General features: G+C 43.6%; 1 protein-coding gene across 1 annotated transcript in view; it reads right to left on the bottom strand.

Annotated features, from left to right (window-relative positions):
* Positions 1 to 16,221: 16,221 nt before the first annotated feature.
* LOC147707116 (cytosolic 5'-nucleotidase 1A-like) overlaps positions 16,222 to 23,510 on the bottom strand; it is a 138,690-nt gene continuing 131,401 nt past the window's right edge. The window contains exon 6 of the mRNA XM_086926293.1: positions 16,222 to 18,665. Within this exon, the coding sequence (XP_086782419.1) occupies positions 18,303 to 18,665 (363 nt within the window). The 3' untranslated portion in view covers positions 16,222 to 18,302. The remainder of the gene's footprint in view (positions 18,666 to 23,510) is intronic.

The raw sequence follows: 23,510 nt of genomic DNA, 5'->3' as shown, positions 1-23,510 counted from the left end.
CTAATCTGTTTTAAAGAGATCGAAAGTTTAAAATTAATTCAAACGTCCGATTTGGACGTAGTATTTCTTCTTAACTCCTTGGTAGAGAGATCTACAAGATCCACAAGGGTGAAATTCCATTCGAAAGTTGTGTCAAATCTTATTCTTCAGTGGGCGGAGGAATTACAAGTTAGAGGGATAGATGTTATGCCATACTTTGGGGAAAAACAAACTCAAAGTATTCTTGCCAATTTTTCACTATCACTTCCCTCCAATACGGGTGTGCTGTTGTCGGATTGGTCTAATCTTAGATCGGAGGACTTAAAAATATGTGTGGCTAGGAATGAAAGGCAAGTTTCATATAAAAATCCTCCTCTTAAACAAACGGTGAAGGATGATCAATCTAAATGGAGTTGGTTACCTGGAGTTCTAGCGAGTAAATCTGCTCCCTGTTTCAAACCACATTCAAATTTTTAACAGAGAGCTGAAGTTTATCTCATGGAACACTGCTGGTTTTAAAGATTATAAGGAGAAATTATGCTTCTTGCATTCTCAAAAGGCAGATATAATCTGTTTGCAAGAAACATGGGTGGAAGGCAGATTAGCTTTGGAAAAAGATTACTTTGTTCTGGAAAATAGCGCAATCACCTCCAGAAGAGGCCATGCAAAGGGAGGAATAGCATGCCTGTTATCAAATAGATTACAATGGAATTATTCACATTATCTCGATCCAGGGAAACTGTTCCAAGCAATAACCTTAAAAGATGTATTTGAGGATTGCCCTAATAGATCGTTGATTGTGATAAATATCTACATTTCCCCCAATCGTTGCTTTAATGCTGGTCTAAAAACTTTGTTCACTTTTTTAATTAAAGCGTTGGACACTTCCCCGGCTCCTCATGTATTAATGTTTGGGGATCTGAATTGTAATATATCCAATTGTGGGTTGGAGTTGTTTAGAAATATTCAAAGGGAAGACTCTCTGAATATACCATCAGCCCAGTTACCTGCCAAAATTAAAACTAACAAAAGAGGTAAACTTGTTCTAGAAGGTCTACATAAAGTTGACTGCTTAATAGTAAATGGGAGGCTTCCGTCCGACACCCCGGCAGCCTATACGCATAAATCAAATAAGGGAAAATCTATTATTGACTTTGTTATGGTAGATTATGCTTGTTTTTCCCAATTGAAAGATATGAAAGTCATTGAGTCTAACCTTAGTGACCATAATGCGTTGATGCTTTCAGTCTTCGTTAGTCTCCCGAAAGTGGATTCATGGAGTTTGGATACAGATTTTGTGAATTTTGATTCCAACTCAGGGAAATGTTTTTGGAATTCTTGTTCCTTTAAAAGTGTGGTGCCTCTTTTGCATTTTACTGTCGACAATTTACCTCTCTGGGAAGGGAGAGAGCTGTTGAGTTTTGTTAACTTCTTAGAATCTGTAACTTCCTTAGCGAAAAAGAAACTATGTGTGAAACAATCTTTCGTAGTCCCTCAACCCCTACGGGCTATAAATATAGAAATAAACAAAGTTATAAGGGGGCAATTTTTATTCTTTACCCAAGAAGCTAAGCACAAGTTGTCTATTTTAAAAAGAAGGAGAGTTAGGCTTAAGGCCCGTTTAAAACGCACCAAGGAAGATGCCCTCTGGATACAACTGAGGGAAGCTTCTTATAATGGCCAAGCCAAGACATTCTGGTCTTTAATTGGCAAGGGTTGTGGTACCAGAGTTAGTCCCACTCCTATCGCCATTGAGGAACAGGTATGGGTTCATTATATCGAGAAGTTGTACAGTAACAATAATTCTCAAGTATACAACGCTGAATTCAATAATGTCTCACGTGTATTTGATTGTCCAACGGAAAAGGAAATTGAATTTGCTATTAAGAATATGCGTTCCTCTGGTGCGATGGGTCCAGATAAAGTCCCAATTTCGGTTTTAAAACAACAGAGTGAACTTTGGAGCAAAATTCTCTTTCCAGTGTTTAAATGTTGCTTTTCCAGTGGAACAGTCCCCCCTTCCTGGAAAGGAAGTATCATTGTTCCTTTATATAAAAAAGGGGCAAGAGATCTGCCACAAAATTATCGTCAAATTGCTTTGCTTGATGCCATTGGTAAGGTTTTCGCAAAATGTGTTCTTATTTTAATGAACCAATGGGTATCTGAATTTAAAATCCTCCCCATGGAACAAACAGGTTTCAGACAAAATCACGGAACTCTCGATAACTTGACGGCATTGCAAGTTATCACAGAAAAATATGTGAAAGTCCGTGGTGGGCAGGTATATGGCGCTTTTATTGACTTCTCCACCGCTTTTGATAAAGTAGATAGAATATTGCTGTGGAGAAAGTTATTTGACTTAGGTATGCCCCCCTTTCTTATTAAGTTAATTCGCGCCCTCTATTCAGACACCTGGTGTAGAGTTCTACTTGGAGGTGAACGTGGTGTATCTAAAATAATTTCTACTTCCAATGGGTTGAAGCAAGGTTGCCTTCTGGCTCCCTTGCTATTTTCCCTATATACAGTTGACTTACCCGTCACCCTCTCAGCCTGCGCCGGAATTGCCCCGTCTTTGGGTGGAGTTCCAATTGCATGCCTTATGTATGCAGACGACATCTTGATTTTGGATCTCACCCCAAAGGGCTTGAATAATCGGTTGCAGGCACTTTCTGAATATGCTGAAAGCCATTACCTATCGATAAACACGGCAAAAAGTAAAGTGATTTGCTTCTCTGGTAGAAAGAAACCCAAATTCCCTAACTATCCTTGGGCCGTGGGGGGAAAAAAATTGGAAAGTGTGAAATCTTACACCTTCCTTGGCAAAATTGTCACAAATAATTTAAGTGACAAATTACATATTGACAATAACTCGCGGAAGGCTATTTCACAGGGAAAGAGTCTAGTTTCCCTGTATAAAGCCACAGGTAGAAGGCATTTTTCTATTCTTTTAGATGTATTTAGAGCGAAAGTTCCTGCCTCCCTGTTATACGAATAGAGTTAATTGATCTAAAAAAGTGGAGTTTTTTAAACTCAGCGGAAGGGAAAATTCTGCGTAGTTTAATGTCTGTTGGTACAGCAAATTCGACGGCTTCCCTGAGACAGGAACTTGGTATACGCAGTAGCTGGGTTCAAGGTTTGGCCAGTATTATACGTTGGGTAGTAGCCTTATCTAAAAGTGAGTCCAACACCTTAAGAGATCTTATAAAAAATGAATTATTAGGATCCTTTAATGACTTCTCCGTGATTGTAAAACATTTCAGATTTGCCGTGGCACAATTGAAATTGGATGAAGAGATTCTATTTTCTTTATCCTCTCATCAATTAAAAACCATTCTGAAGTCAGCCTCATGGGAATTGGGGTTTTGTCAGGATAGAGATTTCCGTCTATCGAAAAAAGGTTGTACTCCTGTTATTGAGTCTTGTATTTTAGCGGAAAGCTCAACCTTATATGTACTGGAACATCTCCCATGGCGTTAGACGCCTTGTGTACTTATTAAGACAAAATTTGCTTCCGTTGAAAGTTCTACATGCCAGTTGGTATGGCCATTCGGCACTCTGTGATCTGTGTCAATTGTATGATCAGGACTTAGATCACGTTATGTTTGTTTGTCCTGCCCTGATGTCTTGCAGGCGTAGATGGTTAAGACCAATTTGCCTACAACTCAACATTTTATCTGCTTCTTCATTTAAGGCGGCCATGATTAACCCACCTAATGAAATGTTTTGTTTTAAACTGTACAACTTTTTCAAATGTTTTTTGGACCTTTACTAGGATGTTTCCTTTTATTGTGGTTGAATAATATCTTATGTATCTCTTGTTTTGTATGTATATTTTGTTTTTATGTGGACCTCATAAAGAGTTCCTTTATCATAATAAATAAAACTTGAAGCATTGATATGGTTTCTTAGCCATACAATGGACCATTTTTGTCTAACCTCTCTCATTAATGCTATTGTGTCCATGGCAGTAGTGAGTCTCTGAGTATAAGAGCCTGATCAACATCAGGGGAATCAGCGGGTAGCCTAGTGGTCAGCGCTGAAATGAGATTGACTTGGAAATCTTTATTACACGAATGACCATGGCTGCAGGGGAGCAGCAGGTACAATTCCCCTCCTCTGTATTTTTTTAAATAAAAACGAACTCCCCTGTGATCAGAACAAATTATGCTGGATGACGTCTTTGATATACAAAGTCAGGGTTGTTGGTGAAGATGCTGTCTAATGTATGTCCCACAATATGCATTAGAAAATTGCCGGTTCGGCCAACATTGGTCAGTGTCATTTGACAGAGAAGGCTCTTAGTTGTTATTCAATTCAAGATGAATATTGAAGTCCCAAGAATAATTAATTTGGATTTATGTGTAAGAAGTTCGAATAGTGTTACCATGGCCATTGCAAAATCCGTTCTAAACCCTGGGTGCCAGTACAAGAACAGACCAGAGAAGATGTAATAATCCGCAATCTTATTGTCAAAAGCGAATGCTTCACAGTGCAATAAAGATATTACATTGTAATACATCTGAGAAGATTGCTGATAGGCCACCTTCAGGGTTGTTTGGGCAGTTGTGCCTGATAAGAGACTATCCAGTGGGAATAGCTATGGCTTAGTCCGGGCCTGAAAAACCACGGGCTCAAGTTTCCTTGAAATAAATACAATCAGGTATATATGAGTGAATGAATGCCATAAATTCAAAACAAATGTATTTTTAACTAGTGATCTTGAATTAATAAGGAAGCAAGAAAGGTAATCCTTGGGCATGTTAAGCTGGTTTCCAATCCTATTAAATGGTGGTGTCACGAGCCACTTTGTTAGTGATGGGGAAGAGTGGTTAATGAGCATGTTGGAGTTCTTTAGCACTGAGGTTGTGGTAAACCCATGTTGTTGACAGATGAACTGATGTGTCAAATCATATACATCTAAATTCATGAATGTGCATGTGTGTAGTTTACCTGAAATATCGTGCTCTAGCAAGTGATTACCAGAGTATGCAAGCTGGGAAGAGAAATAAGCAGGAAAAAATCCAGTGGTCCTTGCACTGGGTACTGCTTGGGCACAGATGGGTGTGGCTAAAGCACTGATGTGGTGACTTGGCCAAAAAACAGGGGGATAGCAATAAAAGAAAAACTTGAGTCCAGCAACAGTAACGGAGAGTTAGACTGCCATTGGCAGGGATTTGAGACTCCTGTCTCCAGCACTTAGGTGAACTTATTGCCAAAGAAAGCAGAACCAAATCATTATCTACACAAAGACCTCCAGAAGTAAAGCCAGGAGCCTGCCAAATCGATTTGAACTCTAAGAGTGGTGGCACTTACACATATATGATTCTAACTTAGAACCCTGCCTAGGAATTAGGCGTGCCACAGTGCTAGGACGCAGTCGGAAGTTAAACTGTACTCTAATAGGAGTAAAGCTATGCCTCTGAGTTTGGACATGATCTATATGAATGAGCACCTCTCCGCATCTGGAGCAATTTTTGAAAATTGTAATGCTTCCCTTTATACCTACCTCTGGAAGTTATTATATTGTTGTGTGGTCCTACAGAAGGTGGTCAGTGGTATCATATGCCCACACCGAAACGTACGTTGACCGCTTGCTGGAAAACAGATCCCAGCCCACAACGCCACAATGCCACAATGGATAATAATTCAATCTGTGTTTCCACCATTGTCTGTTCTTATGTATGCGCAGTTTGCTGGGACGTGGTATGATTGTTGAGTATGGTAGTCTTTGAGTTTGAATGGATGTTAGTGAGAGGATTGGTTATGAGGGTAGTTCTTTGCAATAGTGATATTTTGTTTTTATAGAAATTATAAAATTATATCTCTATCTTTGATATGTCTTATCAAAATACATGGAAAGAATTGTCAAAATGTAGACTTTCTAAATATGTATGCTGTTTTTCAATCAACAAATATAAGATATTTTGAAACCTATATAATAAACCTGATCTTTTGAAACATCATGGAGTATTATATTACAAGCAGCACCAATTTCACTTAGCAAGCACAGTAGAAGAAATACAGGCCAAGTGAGTATCTTTCTTTCTTTAGAGATTTGGCAGATGATCCACCCTTGGCAAAACTAGGTTAGGGAGTGCTAATTAGGAGTACAGCTATATACAGTACTTATATGCCAGCATATATTCACTGTTTTAGCACAATGGTGGAAATGTTCAACTTTTTCACTATTGTGATTCTAAATATGCTAATTTGTTTCAATCTAGCAATTATCGCAGCACATGTATTTTATGCTAGAATCACAACACAAAGAAATATTGAAAAACCTTGCTGAATATTTTTTGAGTAAGCATGAGAGTCCAAACGAAAAGGTTTAAATCTGTTACCACAATTTCCTCGAGGGGATTTTGATTGTAATGGTTGCCTACACATTTGTTGCCCTGCAGGGTTAGAGGGTATTGATGGTGCACAGTGGCAAGCAGGGACATAGGCCAACATATCCTGAGGGTGTGCACGGAATCAGTCTGGCTGGCACAAATCCAGATGTTTATATTGTTAGACAAGCACAGTTTTGTCGAAGAAGGTACAAGCCATAGGACATTTTGGCGAAGGCTACAGATACCTCAGTGGAGCTTGGGCAGATTCAACTCTCAAGTGCTACAACACGCCTTAGAGTGCTGCCATTGTTGGTGTGTGAAAGGGGATCCTGGTCCTGTTCAAGCAGATATGGCCTACATCTTTAAATTTCTTTCAGAGTTGGCAACCTAAGTTGGCTTCCAGATTCCTAAATAAGTTTCAGTCTGTCACCTCGGCAGGGTATTATACAGTTTCTTACAATCCAGTGGGCCAACACCACCTGATCTGTAAACTCCTCGTAGATACTATTTTTGCAATTCCTCTTTAGCCCCAGTACACTAGACTGTGGGATGTCAATGTTTAACTGCAAGTTTATAGAAAAGGCCCTCAAATGAGTTTATCCAAAAAGTAATTGTCGCTCAAATTGCAAACTGTAATTTGCTTGCTTTCCTTTCGAAGAGTCTATGATGTTAAAGCATTAGACATTTCTGGTAGGATTTTATTTCAGATCGAGTAACCTTTACAATTGTCAGAAGAACAAAAACGTCCTCCATATCAATTTCCTACCTTTGGTTCACAGATCAGAGTAGCCTATGTGTGGTCAGGTGCCTAAAAGAATATGGCTCAGGTGAGTACAGACCAAGAAATGCTAATCCACTGTTTATCTAATTCATCAAGCCTCCAATGGTGTCAGCAGTCACTTTAGCTAGGAGGGTAGGATGGCTTATGTAGGTAGTGGGTTTACATACTTTCATATTTGGGGCATAGTCGACCAGGGGTGCTATGGCCTCTAAGTCATCTTGGATCTCCTCTATGCGAACTCCAGCTGTCTAGCTAGAGTTAGCCTAGAGGAGATTATCCCACAGAGTACTAACACATCTGGCTGTCATATCAGTCCCACCCATTGTGGAGGTGATATTCATGCTAAGCTCATAGCGATAACGTGATAGTGAAAGATATGCTATATACATTGCCTCATATATTTTACATACATTTTTGATGGTACTGCTTACTTTTCATGTAGTTAGTTTTATGTCTAGCAAATGGTAATGCAATTATTCTGGTTCTGGTTTGGAGAACAAGCAAGAATAAGATGTTTGGCATCTTTCATGGCTATGCACAGAGAAAAGAGGACGTGACATATGTTGAGGACGTCTTTTTCCTCATAGGACTGCTCTGATCGGTTGCCATGTTCTTTTTTTTTTTAAATATTTTTATTAGGTATTTACCCCACATTTCCCGCCCTCCCCCCTGGCTGCATGACACTTTGCACATAACAAAACACAATTGTTGTTTTACAAATACAAATGCAGTACTTGTGTTGATAAGGCTAAAAAAAAGAAACAGTTGGAAGAAAAGACAAACAGGTAGAAAAGAGAGAAAAAAAGAGAAAAAAACAAGAGGAAGGAGAAGGGAAAAACCCCCTCTAAGAACATCTGCTAAAACAGCAGAGCGACTTAACCATGCCCTCTTGCCCTCATTCTATCCTTTCTTCCACATTTCCTTAGGTTCCCATATTTTTAAGCCTAGCTTTCTCCCTCTTTTACCTTTCCTTGAATATATCTCTCTCTCCAAGTTGTATATAGAGAGTAGCCTTGCCAACCATTGATGAAAAGTAGGTGGAGCCGGGTCTTTCCAAGCTGAAGTCACGCAAAGCCTAAACACCGCCATAACTACATACAAAAATGTATCGGCTCCACAGTGCCCGTCCACTCCCAGGATCAGCCTTGCTGGTGTCAGATCTATGGTAATACCCATAGGCTTCTCCAAGAACCTTTCTATTTCTTTATGTAATGGTAGCAGTGTTGGACAGGTTGCAAACATGTGCACCATCCCGGCTTCCGAGCTGTTACAGCGTGGGCATGTAATTCCAGAGGTGCCTCCCTATTGTGCAATTTGTGCTGGCGTTTAGTAGAGCGAGGAGATGGTTTTATAGTGCTGCGCCTGCAAGGCTGCACAGCATAGCGTAGTTCTGCCTAGTTCCAATGATAACAGAAAGTGCTCCTGCCCTACCCAGGAGTCTCTCTACCCATTTGTCTCTTTGTTTCTTTAAATCATCCTCTCTACTTTCTATCAATTCAAAGTAGATTCTTTTAATCGTACAACCCCCCTGTTTCTCCACATACTCCATCACCACATTTTCATTGAATCCAGCTGGGCCCCCCTTTTTCGTAGCAAAAAAACTCCTCACTTGCAGATATTTATAAAAACTTCTTGTCTCTACCCAGTATTGCTGTTGTAATTCCGCAAATTGATACATACCATGTTCCCCCATTAAGTCCTTAATACTCAGAATGCCCTTCCGACCCCACTCTCTGAATACTGACTCTGCAAATATCTCTGGAGGTAATGTAATATTGTCTAATAATCGTGTGTATGCATTGTATCTTCCCAATCCATACTTCTTTTTAAATGCAGCCCATGTCTTATATGCCGCAATAAGGGTTTTAAATTTTGTTTATTTATAGTAACTAAACTCAGTGTACTTTAAAAACAGATTTTTCATATTATCCACTCCCATCAAAACTGCCTGTACTGAGTTACCCACACCCACTTGCCCTGGTGCTCCACCAATTAACTCCACCATATATTGAAAAACTGCCGCCCAATGATACAATTTAAAGTCTGGAACTGCCCATCCACCTTTCTCTTTAGGGAGTGCCATATATCTCTGGGCTCGCCTCGTTTTCCCATGTGCCCATAGAAGCCTGTTTACCATCTGTTCCAAAGAGACATACCATTTTTGATCAAATGTTAGTGGGATTGCCCGAAAGATATATTAGCAATTTTGGCAACAGCATCATTTTTACTACATTTGCCCACCCTACTAATGTAAAATGTAGGTTATGCCATCTGTCTAAATCCCTTTTTGCTTTTTTAATTATTGGTTCAATGATTCTTTCCACCACGGTATCTAGATTCGCTGTTATCTCTATCCCCAAATATATCCATGAGTCTACCACTTGTCTATCAGAGCACTGCACCTTTTTATTTATAATACTCTGTGTTTTTGCCTTGTTTAAAGAGTAGCCGGCTATTCTACCAAACAACGCAGCTTCTCCCTCTATTTCCCTTATTGCCTCCATAGGATTTGATGAGATAACCGCGACGTCATCGGCATATGCCAACACTTCATCTTCACCCCCATAGACTTTACTGGTACAATTCTCCTGATCCCTATTAACCTATGCAACAATGGGTCCAAATATACTGTGAAGAGCAGCGGGGAACATGGGCATCCCTGCCTAGTGCCCCGCTTTATTTCTAGCATGTTCGTGTATTCTCCATTAACCCTCACCCGTGTGGTTGGAGCTTGATAAAGCACCTGAATGGCTCGTATAAAATTATTCCCTATGCCAGCCCAGCACAAAGATGACCACAGATAGTCCCAGGAGACTCGATCAAACACTTTCTCTGCGTCTAGAAGCATAACCGACATCGGGTCCCCTGTGACTTCTGTGGCATCGAACAGTGTAATTACTCTCCGTATGTGTTCCGTTGTACCCCTCCCTGGGATAAAACCATGCTGCACATGGGTCACGATGGTATCTATCACTCTTGAGAGTCTAGTGGCCAGGACCTTAGAGTAGACTTGGCATCTGCATTTAACAACGTAATTGGCCTATACGAGCCTGCCTCTGTAGGTACCTTGACTTTTTTTAGAATAATTACAATTTCTGCCCCTGCCCATGACTTTGGTATTGACTGACCCTCCTGTGCCTGCTGAACCGTTTCAAGCATATGCTTAAAAATTCCTGTCTGTAAAGTTCTATAAAATTCCACTGGAAGCTGATCCGGTCCTGCAGCTTTCCCTGCTGGTAGGCTTGAGAGCGCATGCCTCTCCTCCTCTTCCCGTATTGGTGAATCCAGATCATCCCTATATTCTTGAGTAAGATACAGTGCTACTATATTTGCCAGGCATTCCTGGGTTAAATCCTCATCTGTTTCCTGATTCTCATTATAAAGTCTGGTATAGTACTGCCTGAACACCTCTGTAATACAAGACGCTTCAGTGATCTAATTACCATTACTATCCATAATGTCCTTTATCTCCCCCCTTGCCTCGTTCTGCCTAGTCCTAAGCGACAGTGTATGTCCCACTCTTTCACTGTACTCATGGCAGTGTTCCTTTCTTTCTGTGTAAAGTTCTGCTGCCTTCGCTGCTATATTTTCCCCTGCTTCTGCCTTTGCTCTAGCTGATTCTATCAGGGTCTGCTCTACCGGTGCACCAGCCCGAACTAGCACCACTAGTTTAGTTCTGCCTCCACTTCTGCCTCCTTCTGGTATAACCTGGTCACCTTGGCCCTCTCCCCTTTTTGTTTTTTTAAACTGTAACTGAGAGTTTCTCCGCGTACCCCCGCCTTAAAGGCATCCCAGGTAAAACCCGTAGTGGTGCTATGCCAATTCATCTCCCAATAATTTTCTATCCACTTTTCCAGATGCTCAATGTACTGCTTATCTTGTAATAATCTTCGTTCGAATGTCCATTTTCGTGAGGGCCCACATTTTATTGAATTCTCTAGTGTGAGTAACAGTGGATTGTGATCCGATACAATACGGGGTGCCCTTTCCACCTTTGCTTTCCCTATCAGCTAATTGGATATCATGAAGTAGTCAAGCCTTGCGAAGACTCTGTGTGGTGCAGAATAGTACGTGGGACCATCGTCCAGTGGTTTGAATGTATCCCAGACATCTACCAGTGAGTTATTTCTCGCCATCTCAATAATTGCCTTGCATACCCTTTTCTTCCTCCCCTGGTATTTCCCTGACCCCCCTAGACCTAGCCCTCCTATACCATTGATGTTAAAATCACCCCCCAAGAATACTGGTAATTCCGTATCTAAAAATGAAAAAATCTCTGGATCATCATCTGTTGATCCATAAATCGAGCCTATCTTAATCCATTCCCCATTTACTTGGCATTCCACTAAAACCCACCTGCCCCATACATCCTCTATTTTCTTCCTGACTGCAACTTGATTTCTTTTAGCCAGTATTGCCACTCCTCTTGTCTTGGCACCTTGTTTGGAGCATGCTAGCACTTGGAAACCTAACTGATCCAGAGGATACCCCTTGCTGCCTTTTATATGCGTCTCCTGTAAACACATAAAATCCGCTCCTGATGCTCTAAGATAGGCTGCCACACGCTGTCTTTTCACACGATCATTCAACCCACATACATTAATAGCAAGTATTCTAGTGCTCATTTTTGTTTCCCTTTTTTCCCCATCCCTCTGCGTCTTGCCCTACCATTTAATACTTTCATCGCTCCTCCTTGTGCCCTTGGTTCACCCCTTAGTGTCCTCCTGCTAAACGTCTTTTTACATGTGTCATGTTCAAACCCTACGTTGCCTCCCCCAAAAATGTGCCCTACAGCTCCCTCCCCCCCCCCCCCCCAACCCCCCCACCTTCAGAACCCCTCCCCCCCTACGGGCAAATAGGTCATGCATGACCTATATGTAGCTGCTGTGTATCCGCAGGTAGTCGCCCCCCCCTCCCGTCAGAACCCCTATTTTCCATTTCAGTGCCCTGAGTCCCTCATGTCATATTATACCCTACCAAATCATCTTATTTTAATCCTACTTGAGCTCCTTATGTCGATTTTACTGGTCTGCTGTCCTCACTCACTGCTGGCACTTATTTCTCCTTGCATTTTACCAGAAACTCCTGTGCTTTTACTTCAGAAGAGAACATTCTAACAGCCCCATTTATCAACACCTTCAGCCTTGATGGAAATAGTAAATAAGCCTCAAGTCCCAGAGCCTGGAACGCCGGAATCATCTGTCTCAATCTCCATCTCCTCTCAACCGTTGCATGGCAGAAGTCCGGTCGTTTGAAAAAGGTAATCCCACCAGCTGTTCTTTTTGCTTCTGGTCTTGCTCTGTCCATTACCTCCTGTCGTAATTCCCGAGAAAGACCAAGATTGCCCTAGGCTTGCTACCACCAACGCTGGCAGATCCCTTCTTTTGGAACAAGGGAAACCTATGAGCCCTCTGGACCTCACTTTCCCAGTTCCAAGTTGTCAGTTCAGGAAAAGCTTTTTTCAATAGGTTGATCACGAAAGCCCGCGCGTCTTGCCCCTCCAGGTCTTTGGCAATTCCCAAGAGTCTTACATTATTGCGCCTTTGGCGGTTCTCAAAGTCTTCGAGCTTCCACCTCATATCTTCAGCCAACTTTTCCTGGTCTTCCTTGAACTGCTGCCACTTAGATACTTCATCTTCTAAATTTCCCGTTAGTTCTTCAACCAGGTCTACTCTTCCCGCCACTTCTGTGTAAAGACTGTTCATTTCCCGGATAGCCCCTTGTATTTTCTCTGACTCTTGCCTGGCTTTTCTTGACTCAGCCCTGGCTTCACCCTGCATTTGTTTAAGGGTTACAAACAGCAATTCTAAAGTAGCTGGATTTGAGGCTGGATTTGGGGCTTCATTATCGGGCGTACACTGCCGTGTACCCGACCCTCCATTCTCTACATACAACTGGGATGGAGCAGCATAGTCCCAGTCCAGCTTTTTAGCTATATCTCCTTGCTGTAGGCTGAACCTTTTCCTCTGTTTAGTCCTGGACCCTCCTCGACGGTGTCTTGTCCCAATAGACCCTCTGTGGTCTGAGCTGCTCTCTTCAGTGGAGGCCTTGGAGTCTGTATTTGTACCAGCATCAGACTTAGACTCAAGATCTGATTCTTCCATGTTGCTCCCCCTACTAGAAACTGAGGCACCTGTGTCTTCATTTACTGAGTAGAAGCAGTCATCGCTCGGGGGCCTGGTATTGTTTTCGCCAGCCTTCCCACCGGCTCCGTGTTTCCAGGTGCAGTATTTGCCATGGCCCTTGATCTCTCGTGTTTTTTGCCTGCAATGTCCCCCAGGCGATTAGCAACCTCCTTTAACTTCGTGTGTACCCCATCCCCGGCGTGATGGAATCTAACACTTTGTCTTTGTCTTTCCTGAACTGGTGCCGTTGTGCCTTCGCTTGCCCCTGTGCCAATGTCTGGGATTGGGGTATTATATGTGTGATTTCACTAACCAGAGGCACTTCTCTTAAGGTTACTGCTGGGGCCTGCTCCAGCTCATCTTCCTTCTCCTGTGGGATTTGCTGCTCTCTGATTGTACCAGTTTTAGCAGTCTCTCTTGCCTCTGTAGCCCCCCTGGGCTGCAGAGGCAAGAGAGGCAGGAGTGTTGAGATAGTTCTCCCATCTGCTCACGCTGGCATACTGCCTCCACTGTCAGTGCTCTTGCTTCTGTCTCCTCTCCTGGAGCCCCCGTGTCTCCATTCGTGTTGCCTGCATGTGGTCTATTCAGCTCTTCCGCATCGGCATCGACATCCCTAGAATCATCCTCTGCATCACTCCGCTCCTCTTGTCTGGCCTCCCGCTCGATGATTTGCGGGTTCTGGGCCGGTTTCTCCCCTGGATTCGGTGCTGACAGCGTTCTTACAGGAGGGAAAGCTTTGTGCAGCGTCGGTTGTCGGAGCGCGTCTTTACCCATCGCAGTCTACCCAGCTGCGGGCACCCGACCTCTGACCTCTTTCCTGCTGTTGTCGGGTGCTGCTTCCTTTCCCCCAGCTCCGCGATCGACAGACTTCAGGGCTTCACCAGTCGAGCCAACACCGGTAGCCTTTACTATCGCTTTCTTACTCACTGCTCCTGCTCGTGCAGCGGCGGCGGACACTGGGGTTTCAGTTCCTCCTCCTGCAGTCAGTGTTTGATCCTTGACCTCCTTCGGTTTCGCTCCTCGGGGCGCCATTGTCTGTATCTGTGTCTTTGCGCTCCAGCTTCGCTTCCACAGTCTGCTGATTTCTGACCACAGCCGTGATCTGCCTGCCACGAGGCGCTCCCAGCTCCGGAGCGCTACTCTTAGGTAAGCGTTTATTTGACTGGGCTTTTGTGACCTGTATCTTAGTTCTATGCTCCGTTCTGAGACGTACTGCATACTCCGCATACCCCGCGTCGATGCCAGATTTTTGTAGGGTACTCAGGGTGTCATTTCAGACCATTCAGACCTTGACGGGAGAGAAGGAGTGTACGACTGTCCTCCTACGGTCCGTCAGCGGCCATCTTGCCCTCCGGTTGCCATGTTCTAATGTCTTTCTGTTACTTTACAGACTCTTGGGAAATGTAGCTGTTTTCATATTAGGTTTATTAATGTTAAATGTTACTCTCTGATGTGTGAGCAAATAAAAGTAAAGGAGGAATAATCTCTGCCTTCATGTCCTAGATAGAATTGAATACTTTGAAATGCAAAGCTATGAAATTTCACATTCCTGTAGCCTTTGTTTTGACAGCAGTATTATTGTTTTGTGAATAATTGCTTTTCTGCAGTTAAGTAAACTATTAATTGACAGCATTTCAGATGGCCTCACAGCCAAAGACAGATACAATACACGCTGGAAATAGAAGAGAGACAAAAATAAAATACAAAGTGTCATCAATAAATAAGTCCTGAAAATAGCAGCCATCTTGGAAAACAAGTTAATGCTCTATCAAAAGGACATAAATGTTAATTAAAGTCACATGTAGTTTCAAGTCAAGTCAAGCAGTTTATGCAAAACTTTCAATTAATAACCAGTTATGCAACTGAAAAAGGCGTTTCAGAGATGTGTGGCAGAACTTACAAGTCTTTGGCATTCATCTTGGATTTTGCGCTTTTAAGTTTAGAGAAACAGGAGTATTGGTGGTGTAGGTTAACAAATCACCAAACACCTCAAATATGACCCCTGTGCTGCTTTCTCCCTACATTGGAACATCACAAAAATGTTATTGCAATGGAACATGTTTTTGGGGGAAAAAAAAGAACACACTGGCCCACCAGACCCTAGACTTATTTAACAGCTGTAGTGCACATGCGTACAGACAAAATGCAGTGACTCACAATAAGGGGAGTCAGTGGCTGAGGTAGGCTGACCACTTCCCCATGCTGTATGTTGTGGCGAGTGGAGGCACAATGTGAGTGACATTAAAACAGATCAATGAATGAACAAAATTAAAAGAAAGCCCCTATATACATAAGAATGTTTATTTATTTTTTTAGAATATTTTTAGGAAAACAAAAGGTCTTGGCTAATGTCAGACCAAAAAGGAGCAGCAAGATAGCATTGGTCAGGGGCAGGATTCCTTCTAAAATGGCTGCTTTGAAATGTTTTATTCTAAACCCAATTTACTTTACATTTTTCGCCAGGGCTGATCTTATTTGTGCTAGGGGACTGCACTTCATTTGTTGACAAGTGGCACCATGCCATGTTGTGATACACTCAATCGGTCATAACTACTTTGCAAACTACATGTCTCATTCTGGGGCTTGTCATTTATTTAACTTTCTAAATTTGCGTTAAAAAATACCAGCATGATAAGTGTTCTTGGTTAAACAGCTAGGTCTGGGATAAAGTGTCAAATATAATACATGCCTGCTTTGCAATTATTGGAACTATAAAACGAGTGGGGCTGGAAGAAAACATTTGAGGCAAGAAGGACATATACTATAAGGAATAAAATGCACCAAATCATATGTGAGAATGATATTGCATCTCTCCTCAGAGTTCCATGATTTTATAAAGCACTTGGCCTGCGACCTAAGGCTTCTATGTGGTCAATTACATTCTTGGTGTATTGTACTATCCTTATAATGTATTGGTGGAGTACTCAATCCCATCTATTATTTACTTGCAACCTGTGTAGTTGTAATATTAGTTGTTTAAAAAAAAACGAAAAAACAAATTTCAGTATAGTCTGCTTTATTTCAGTAGGAAAATAGTTTTGAAACCTATTTTCTCAAAGAGTAATAAAAAGATGGTGAAAACCTTATTTGTTTTTCTCATCATCCATACAGTAAAATCCAGAACCACTAGCCCCTGAAAACCAAGTGATAACTACCAGAGAAGTTTGTAAACAATTTGCCGCATTACCAGCTTGCACATTATAAATAACTAATTAGCAACCCACTCATAGAGAATTATATAACATTCCAAAACATACTGTAGAAAATATATAATGTAATAAAAACAATATATTATATGATTGTTTTTCTAAAACTTTAACAAAAGTGCTAAAACTAGAGCATTTCTTTATCAAAATGGTACTTAAATCCAAAAGGTAAGAAAAACATATGTTTGGAATTTCGAAACGTAAAATCTACTGGAGTAAATGGTACATAATAGTTTTATTACGAATAAAGTTATTTAAAGGAAACACGTTATCTAATGACACTGTTGGACAATTCTCTTTTGTATTTCACGGAAATCCTTGCCCAATGTCCCAGAGGACACAGTCACAAACATTGGTACAAATTAGACCTAAAATGAAGAACGATCAGTATACTTTTTTTTGTTTTTACCAGCCAATAGGACAAAAATATTTCAGTTGTGCAAAAGGTGACACGGTCACAGAATTAAGAAGTAGCACATGGAAAAAATAACCTTCTGAGTTTTTAGGAAGTGTCATAAATTTTCTCGAGTTGAGATGGCAGAGAGGGAAGGCAAGGATGCATAAAGGATAGAAAGTGCTGCCTCGACCAGGCCAGCAGATCTCATATTATGCTCTTAGAAATAATCTGTCAAAACTGAAAAATCCAGTCAGATTGTAATAAAAAGTAGCCAGTGGGGGAAAAAACACAAACAAAAAGAGACAGACATCAAACCATAAGAGGGTCTAGTCAATATAGGTTAAGAACACAAATATTATTTACGCAAATATATTAAACAATAATTGCGATATGCTATATTTTATTGGATAACCAGGAGCACTGCTTTCGAACACAGTCATCAGTGATGGGATCCAATTTACTGCACAAGTGCCATGAGCCTTATGCCTATGGATGCAGAATGTTATGCTGTAGAATGCAGAATATCAGAGCCTGTCTCTTTAAAATATGCACCCTGATGTGTTGCAAAGACTGATTGTGCTGTGCTATTCAATGTACAGTTACCAATCAAAACGTGTCCATTGTGCGTAATTGCAGCTAATGCTGAGGTTTGAAGCATGATATGGAACTAGTACTGTGTATTAACACAGGTGTAATATAGACCAGGTCATGATATCTACTAAACTTTGAAAAATGCAGGAAATGTGCACTGTGCTTTGTGAAGGATTTAAGGAGAATGCAATGCGTGCAGAGTTCAGCTTTTTAATGAACGGCATTACTTTGTGTTGCCTTTAAACATTTAACCCTTAGGCATCGTACTGGATAAAAAATAAAAACCTTGAATATTTAGAAAAAGATCTGTGATTTATGCAAGGGGTGGCACAAGTTAGCCTGCAAAGAATTGGCCTCTATGTGTAACTCAGCAGGGGATCTAAGTATAGTTCAACTAAATACATAGCTAAAAATAATGAGGTAAAACAGAGGTATAGCAAGAGCTGCATTGCAGCAGGCCTGCCTTTCATGTTTATGTTGGTGGTGGTAACTTCTTGGGAGCACTGTTTGCAGTGTATTTATAAGAGAAAGGCACCAAAATATAAGACAGTGAAGTACCTATATTTTCAGAGTAGGAGGCCATAGGTGTTAACCAGGCATGCCAGCAACCGGGAACTTTAAAATATTTAAATATTCGCACTTTCCAGTTTCTATTTTGTACGGGAATGGTTTATAATTTGTGCTGGAATTAGAGGTACTGTGTGGCGTTGCTATAGGTGATTACAATAGGTGTGTGAACAGATTCATTTTTGACTTTGCACTTACAAAGTGTTAGGATGCTTTTGTTAAAAAAAAATGCAATGGAAGGATAGTTGTAAAACAGGTTAGGCTCCAGATTGACGGGAGGGGGAGGTGCTGTGTCAGGGTCCTTAGAGATAAATAGCTGCTTTATTTTTTCTCGGAGTCCTCTTTGGGAGTGGATTTGTTGTATCTCTGGCCAATACCATATGGCACATGAGCTGCAATGGTGCCCATCTGCTGTGCGCCTTCAATGTGAAACATCTGGTCGTCAAAGAAAATATGGGGACGAATTTTCTCCAGAACTGGCCCTTTTGGGGCACCTGCGAGGAAAAGTGCTTCATCGATCTCCAACCCCCAGCTGCGCAGCGTCTTCAGCGCGCGGGCACCAGAGCTTGCTGCGCTTCTGGCCGTGACGAGGTAGGTTCTGATAGGGCAGTCTAAGCGGGCACCTTTGGCATAAAACTTCCTCTGGAGTTTCCCAAGAGCTTCGAGAAAGCCTTTTAAAGGACCCTTTAAAGAAATATAGAAAAATAGTTAATCTCATGATAATGTTTTGCGATTTCACATTTGGGCACAATAAGTCCTCTTCAACAAAGTTTGCTAAAAAGGTATGTGGCAAAATCTTCATGTATGTTTCTAGGGCATCTTGGCTTTAGTGAGTTGGACCCCCTTTAGTAAACCCAAATGCTCATGTGCTATTGAAGGCCACCCTGCACTATATGACCGGCGACCCTCATTTGCATGGGGAATATCTTCTTTGCTCTAATAGGTTCCCTGTATGAAATATGCATTGAGGTAAAAGGACCCATGGAATGTAAATTCCTGGGTTCTTGCTCTGAGCCCCTGCCGGAGTCGCTCTGCTACAATCAGCCCCAGCATCCACTGAACTAGGGCGGTCTGGGGACTCCAAGTAGACTGAGTGCAGGTAACACCTACACTCATGCTCATGGTGCTCCTCCATCTCCTCAGCAAAATCATCAGGTGATACAAAATGTCCTTGTCCACCCATACACCATGGGCAATGACAAAACAATTTTATGACACGGCGCAGTAAAATGTCTCGCTGACCTAGCATGTTGTAGGCAGCGGTGGGTCCCTTATGCACCCTCTCGACATCAGCCTACTGTGTTTTTTCTGTAATTTGGGCATCTGTGTCTTTCTTCCAAACAAACACATATTTTTAAGTATGTGTAGCAGGAATAGTCATTTGTAACAGAGACTAGGATTCCTATTTCTCCTTTAAAAATGCGTTTTTCTATGTATGAAACATCCAATTTCTTAACAATACATTCTAACACAATCACCATACAATGTAGCATATTTTTTAACACAACACCCTAATTCAGACATGCCCCACCGAAAGCTAAAAAAATGAACTCTGGGAAAACTCTAACAATTCCTAGGAGTCATTGCAAGTAAACTTTCATCATACATTTGATTTGATATTCCCTAAAATACAAGGATTTATTTTTCAAATGCAGATCAATTTGTCCTCGAAATCGCACAAAATCTGCTCTGATGCTGTTCTACACTGATCTGTGTAACAGTTAGCGCACCAGCGTTTACCGCTGATGCGCAAGAGCTGTTACCTGCTTTTACGCCAGCTGGCGTGAGCGCATCGATAAATAAAGATGGGCGAAACTGTGATGGCAGTCCGCGCCTAGACTCACACAGTGTGTGAGTGTGTTTTATTGCGGCGCACATCAGGGCCCCAGCCCGCGGCCTTCGGCGGGAGGGTGGGCCCATCCTATGAATGCAACATTGGCGACGAGGAGTGGAGGCAACTCGTGCCTGTTCCCACACAGCAGAGAAGCACCTCAGCATACCCGAATCACAGGGGCATTACCTACAGGCTGAAGCCCTGCCAGGGCACACTGGAGCAACTCCGGCCATGCTGCAACTTCAGTTCCAGCAGCTGATAAAGGGCAGCAGTAGACAGCATCTTCTTCATACTCCAGCAGCCATCAGTCGAGACGTCCAGCACCATGCAGGCTAGGTGAGTCCTGCACAACGCAGAGAAGACCCACTAGCGCTTTGTCCCCGGTCAGCTAGACCACGTGCCACGCGACCAGAGGCACGTGGGCCCAGGCTATGCCCAGCAGCCTCAGACCACCACCTTGCACATCAGAGCCCACCATTAGTGTGCAGCACTCTCTGCAGGCCGCCTCTCTGTGCACATGCCCACCACCATGAGATATCCATGCCCACCCCCTCTCAGGTGTCCTACCTCCGTTTAGTGAGTTGGCAGATCCCACCATAGCAGCGCCAAGGTGCCAAACCGGGCTTACCCGCCTAGAGAACTATTTCATCGCCATAAGGGAGAAAGATGGGGCGGTGAAACGCTCGCTGCTGCTCCACTACACAATCTCCTATTTAAGCACCTACCAAACACAGGCCCTCCCGGAGATTACGCTGGGGCGATTACCGCCCTAAATGCTCACTTTGACCCCCAAATGAACTCGGACTTCGAACACTTCAAGCTACAGCACGCCAAGCAAAGAGAAGGTGAGTCAGTAGGCGCCTTCCATGCGTGAATCAGGGAGCTCGCCGATACTCACCTTGTGGAGGACAGTGCAGCTGAAGAAATCAGAGCCCATCTGATTCTTGGGATACGCAGCAAAGTCCTACGAGGGCTCATACTCAGGCAGCCAAATATACCAATGAACGACATCCTTGTCCTCGCGCGGTCCCACGACCTTTTGGCGGCATGGGCGGAAGAGATGGACATGGCACTAGTGCGTGAGCAGAAAAGAGGGTTGTTGTCAAAATGGAAAGGACTGACGCAGTCAAGACAAGAGACAAGTCCTACAGACCACGAGATCGCCAGCAGCAAGCCCCAAAGAATCACTGTGGATACTGTGGGTATGAAGAGCGCCCCACACAGTCATGCCCGGCGCGAACCACTTCGCGTCAGTGTGCAGAAAGAAGACACAATGTAGGGAAGGGGGCCGACCCAAACAAATGAGGAGGATGGTCCGCCAACTGACGCATGCCTCACTTGCATCTCAACCAGGAGGGAAGAGGAGAGAGCAGACAGCTTACCAAGGGGACGACTCCACACCGGAAGACTAAGGAGAAAGGTACTTAATCTCTTTCAGCCAAGCCCTAAAAAGCAGGAGACGACCCCAACCTCGCTGCAGAGTACAGATAGCAGGGTCAGATGTCAATGCGGTATTCGACACAGGAGCCTCGGTGACAGTAATAGGGATCCAGCAATACAACAAGCTAAGACCCAAACCGGAACCGATACCAACGAAAGCTCAGATCTTTGTATATGGTAGTGACTCATCTTTGCCTCTCCGGGACAAAATGACCGTCCCAGTGCGGTCAGAGGGCGTCGAGATCACCATCGACATCCATGTCATAAACCAGGAAGTGGACACGCTGCTCAGTAGCCATGCAGCTAAAGACCTAGGGCTGCTGATGTTTGCCAGGAGAGTACAGGCAGACCAGACGGAAGAACTGCTAAGCCAGTTTGAAGACCTATTCAAGGATCTAGGGAAGATAAAGAGAGCCCCCATCCAACTACACATAGGCCCAGCTGTCCCGCCAAAGGCCCTAAGAAACCGGCGGATCCCGTTTCAACTCCGACCACTAGTAGAGGAAGAATTACAAAAGCTTGAAGACTAAGGGGTCATAGAGAAAGTGTCCGCCGTGGGTGTCACCCATGGTAATTGCAGAGAAGCCTCGCAAACCAGGGAAAATCAGACTCTGCATTGACATGCGCCTCCCAAACAAGGCAATCTGGCGCAAACGCCATAGAACGCCGACATTGGACGACATTGTGGCCGACCTGAACGGATCCAGATGGTTCTCGAAGCTGGACCTGAACGCGGGCTATCACCAACTAGCCCTCGCCAGAGACAGTCGATACATAACCACGTTCAGCAGAAACCTAGGCCTCCGGAGGTACAAGCGGGTGAACTTCGGCATATCCACAGCTGCCGAGATTTTCCAAAATGTGGTCAAAGAGATCCTGATTGGGTTACCCGGCGTCCTGAACGTGAGTGATGATATCCTCATCCACTCGAAGAGAGCAGAAGCACATTACCGGCACGTGAGAGGAAGAGACTCCTGGACTATGGAGTCACCCTACACAGAGAAAAGTGCCTGTTCTTCCAACAGTAGATAGAATTCTTCGGCTACACGTTTACCCAAGAGGGCATACCGGTTGATCCCCGGAAGTCCCAAGCGATCAAGACCGCATCTGCCCCCCTCACGGTGGCAGAAGTACGCAGTTTCCTGGGAATGGCCCTGTACTGTGGCTGCTTTATTCCAGACCTAGCCACACTTGAGGAACCCCTCCGAAATCTCACTCGGGGTGATGCCATGTGGCAATGGGGCCCAGCCGAAGAGACAGAGTTTCAAGTTGTCAAGAGAGCCCTCCTCGACCACAACACACTGGTGTACTTTGACCCCGCAAAGAAGACTGAGATCCTTCTAGACGCCAGCCCCGTGGGCTTAGGGGCAGACCTCACCCAAGAACAGGAGCCCGGTCAATGGGCTGCCCACGCGTATGCCAGCAAGGCTCTCTCTCCGACAGAGAAGTGATTCTCTCAAATTAAAAGAAAATCCGTAGCTATCCGGTGGGGCTGCAGGCACTTCCATTTATACATTTGCGGACACCCGTTCACTGTTGTCATGGATCACCAACCTCTGGTGCCACTCTTCAGAGGGTCAGCCCCTCACCCGCCACCACGAATTAAAAGGTGGGCCATCGGGCTCCAACACTACAACATGGATGTGATCTTATCTGCCTGGCGCCAAGAACCCGGACAACTTCCGGTCAAGGCACCAGGACACAACCAGAGAAGGGGGTGAAGAACCCAGCGATAACTCCAAAGCACACTTAGACATGATCGCAGCGCTGATATGCCCTCGAGCACTGACGCTCGAAGAAGTAGCTACTGCAGCTGAGCATGACCCAGTCATGGTCAAAGTGCTGGACACTATCCAAGGAGGACTGTGGCGTCAGTTCCTACAATCAGCAAACACGTGGTCAAGCCCAGAGAAGGAAGACCTAATGCACATGTGGAGGGTCAGGAAGGAGCTCAGCTTCACCCAAGGAGGCATTCTCCTCAGAGCAACCCTGGATCGTCACAACTCGCCCATGGTGGGCATCAAGGAGTAGAGAAGATGAAGGCCCGTATGAGGGAAAAGGTCTTGTTCACAGGGATGGATGCCCGGGTTGAAGAGACTGTCCGCAAATGCCCATCCTGCTAAATAACGAGCGGCCCGAAAGATCAGCGCCCATCCACACAGATGAACACGGCCAGAGCCCAATGGGAAAAGGTGAGCGTGGACTTCGGGAGTTTCCCCGATGGGCGTGTCACACTCACCCTTATCGATAGCTAC

Source organism: Lissotriton vulgaris, chromosome 6 (assembly GCF_964263255.1).
Source record: "Lissotriton vulgaris chromosome 6, aLisVul1.2, whole genome shotgun sequence".
NCBI lineage: Eukaryota > Metazoa > Chordata > Amphibia > Caudata > Salamandridae > Lissotriton > Lissotriton vulgaris.
This window is presented reverse-complemented; position numbering and strand designations above follow the sequence as displayed.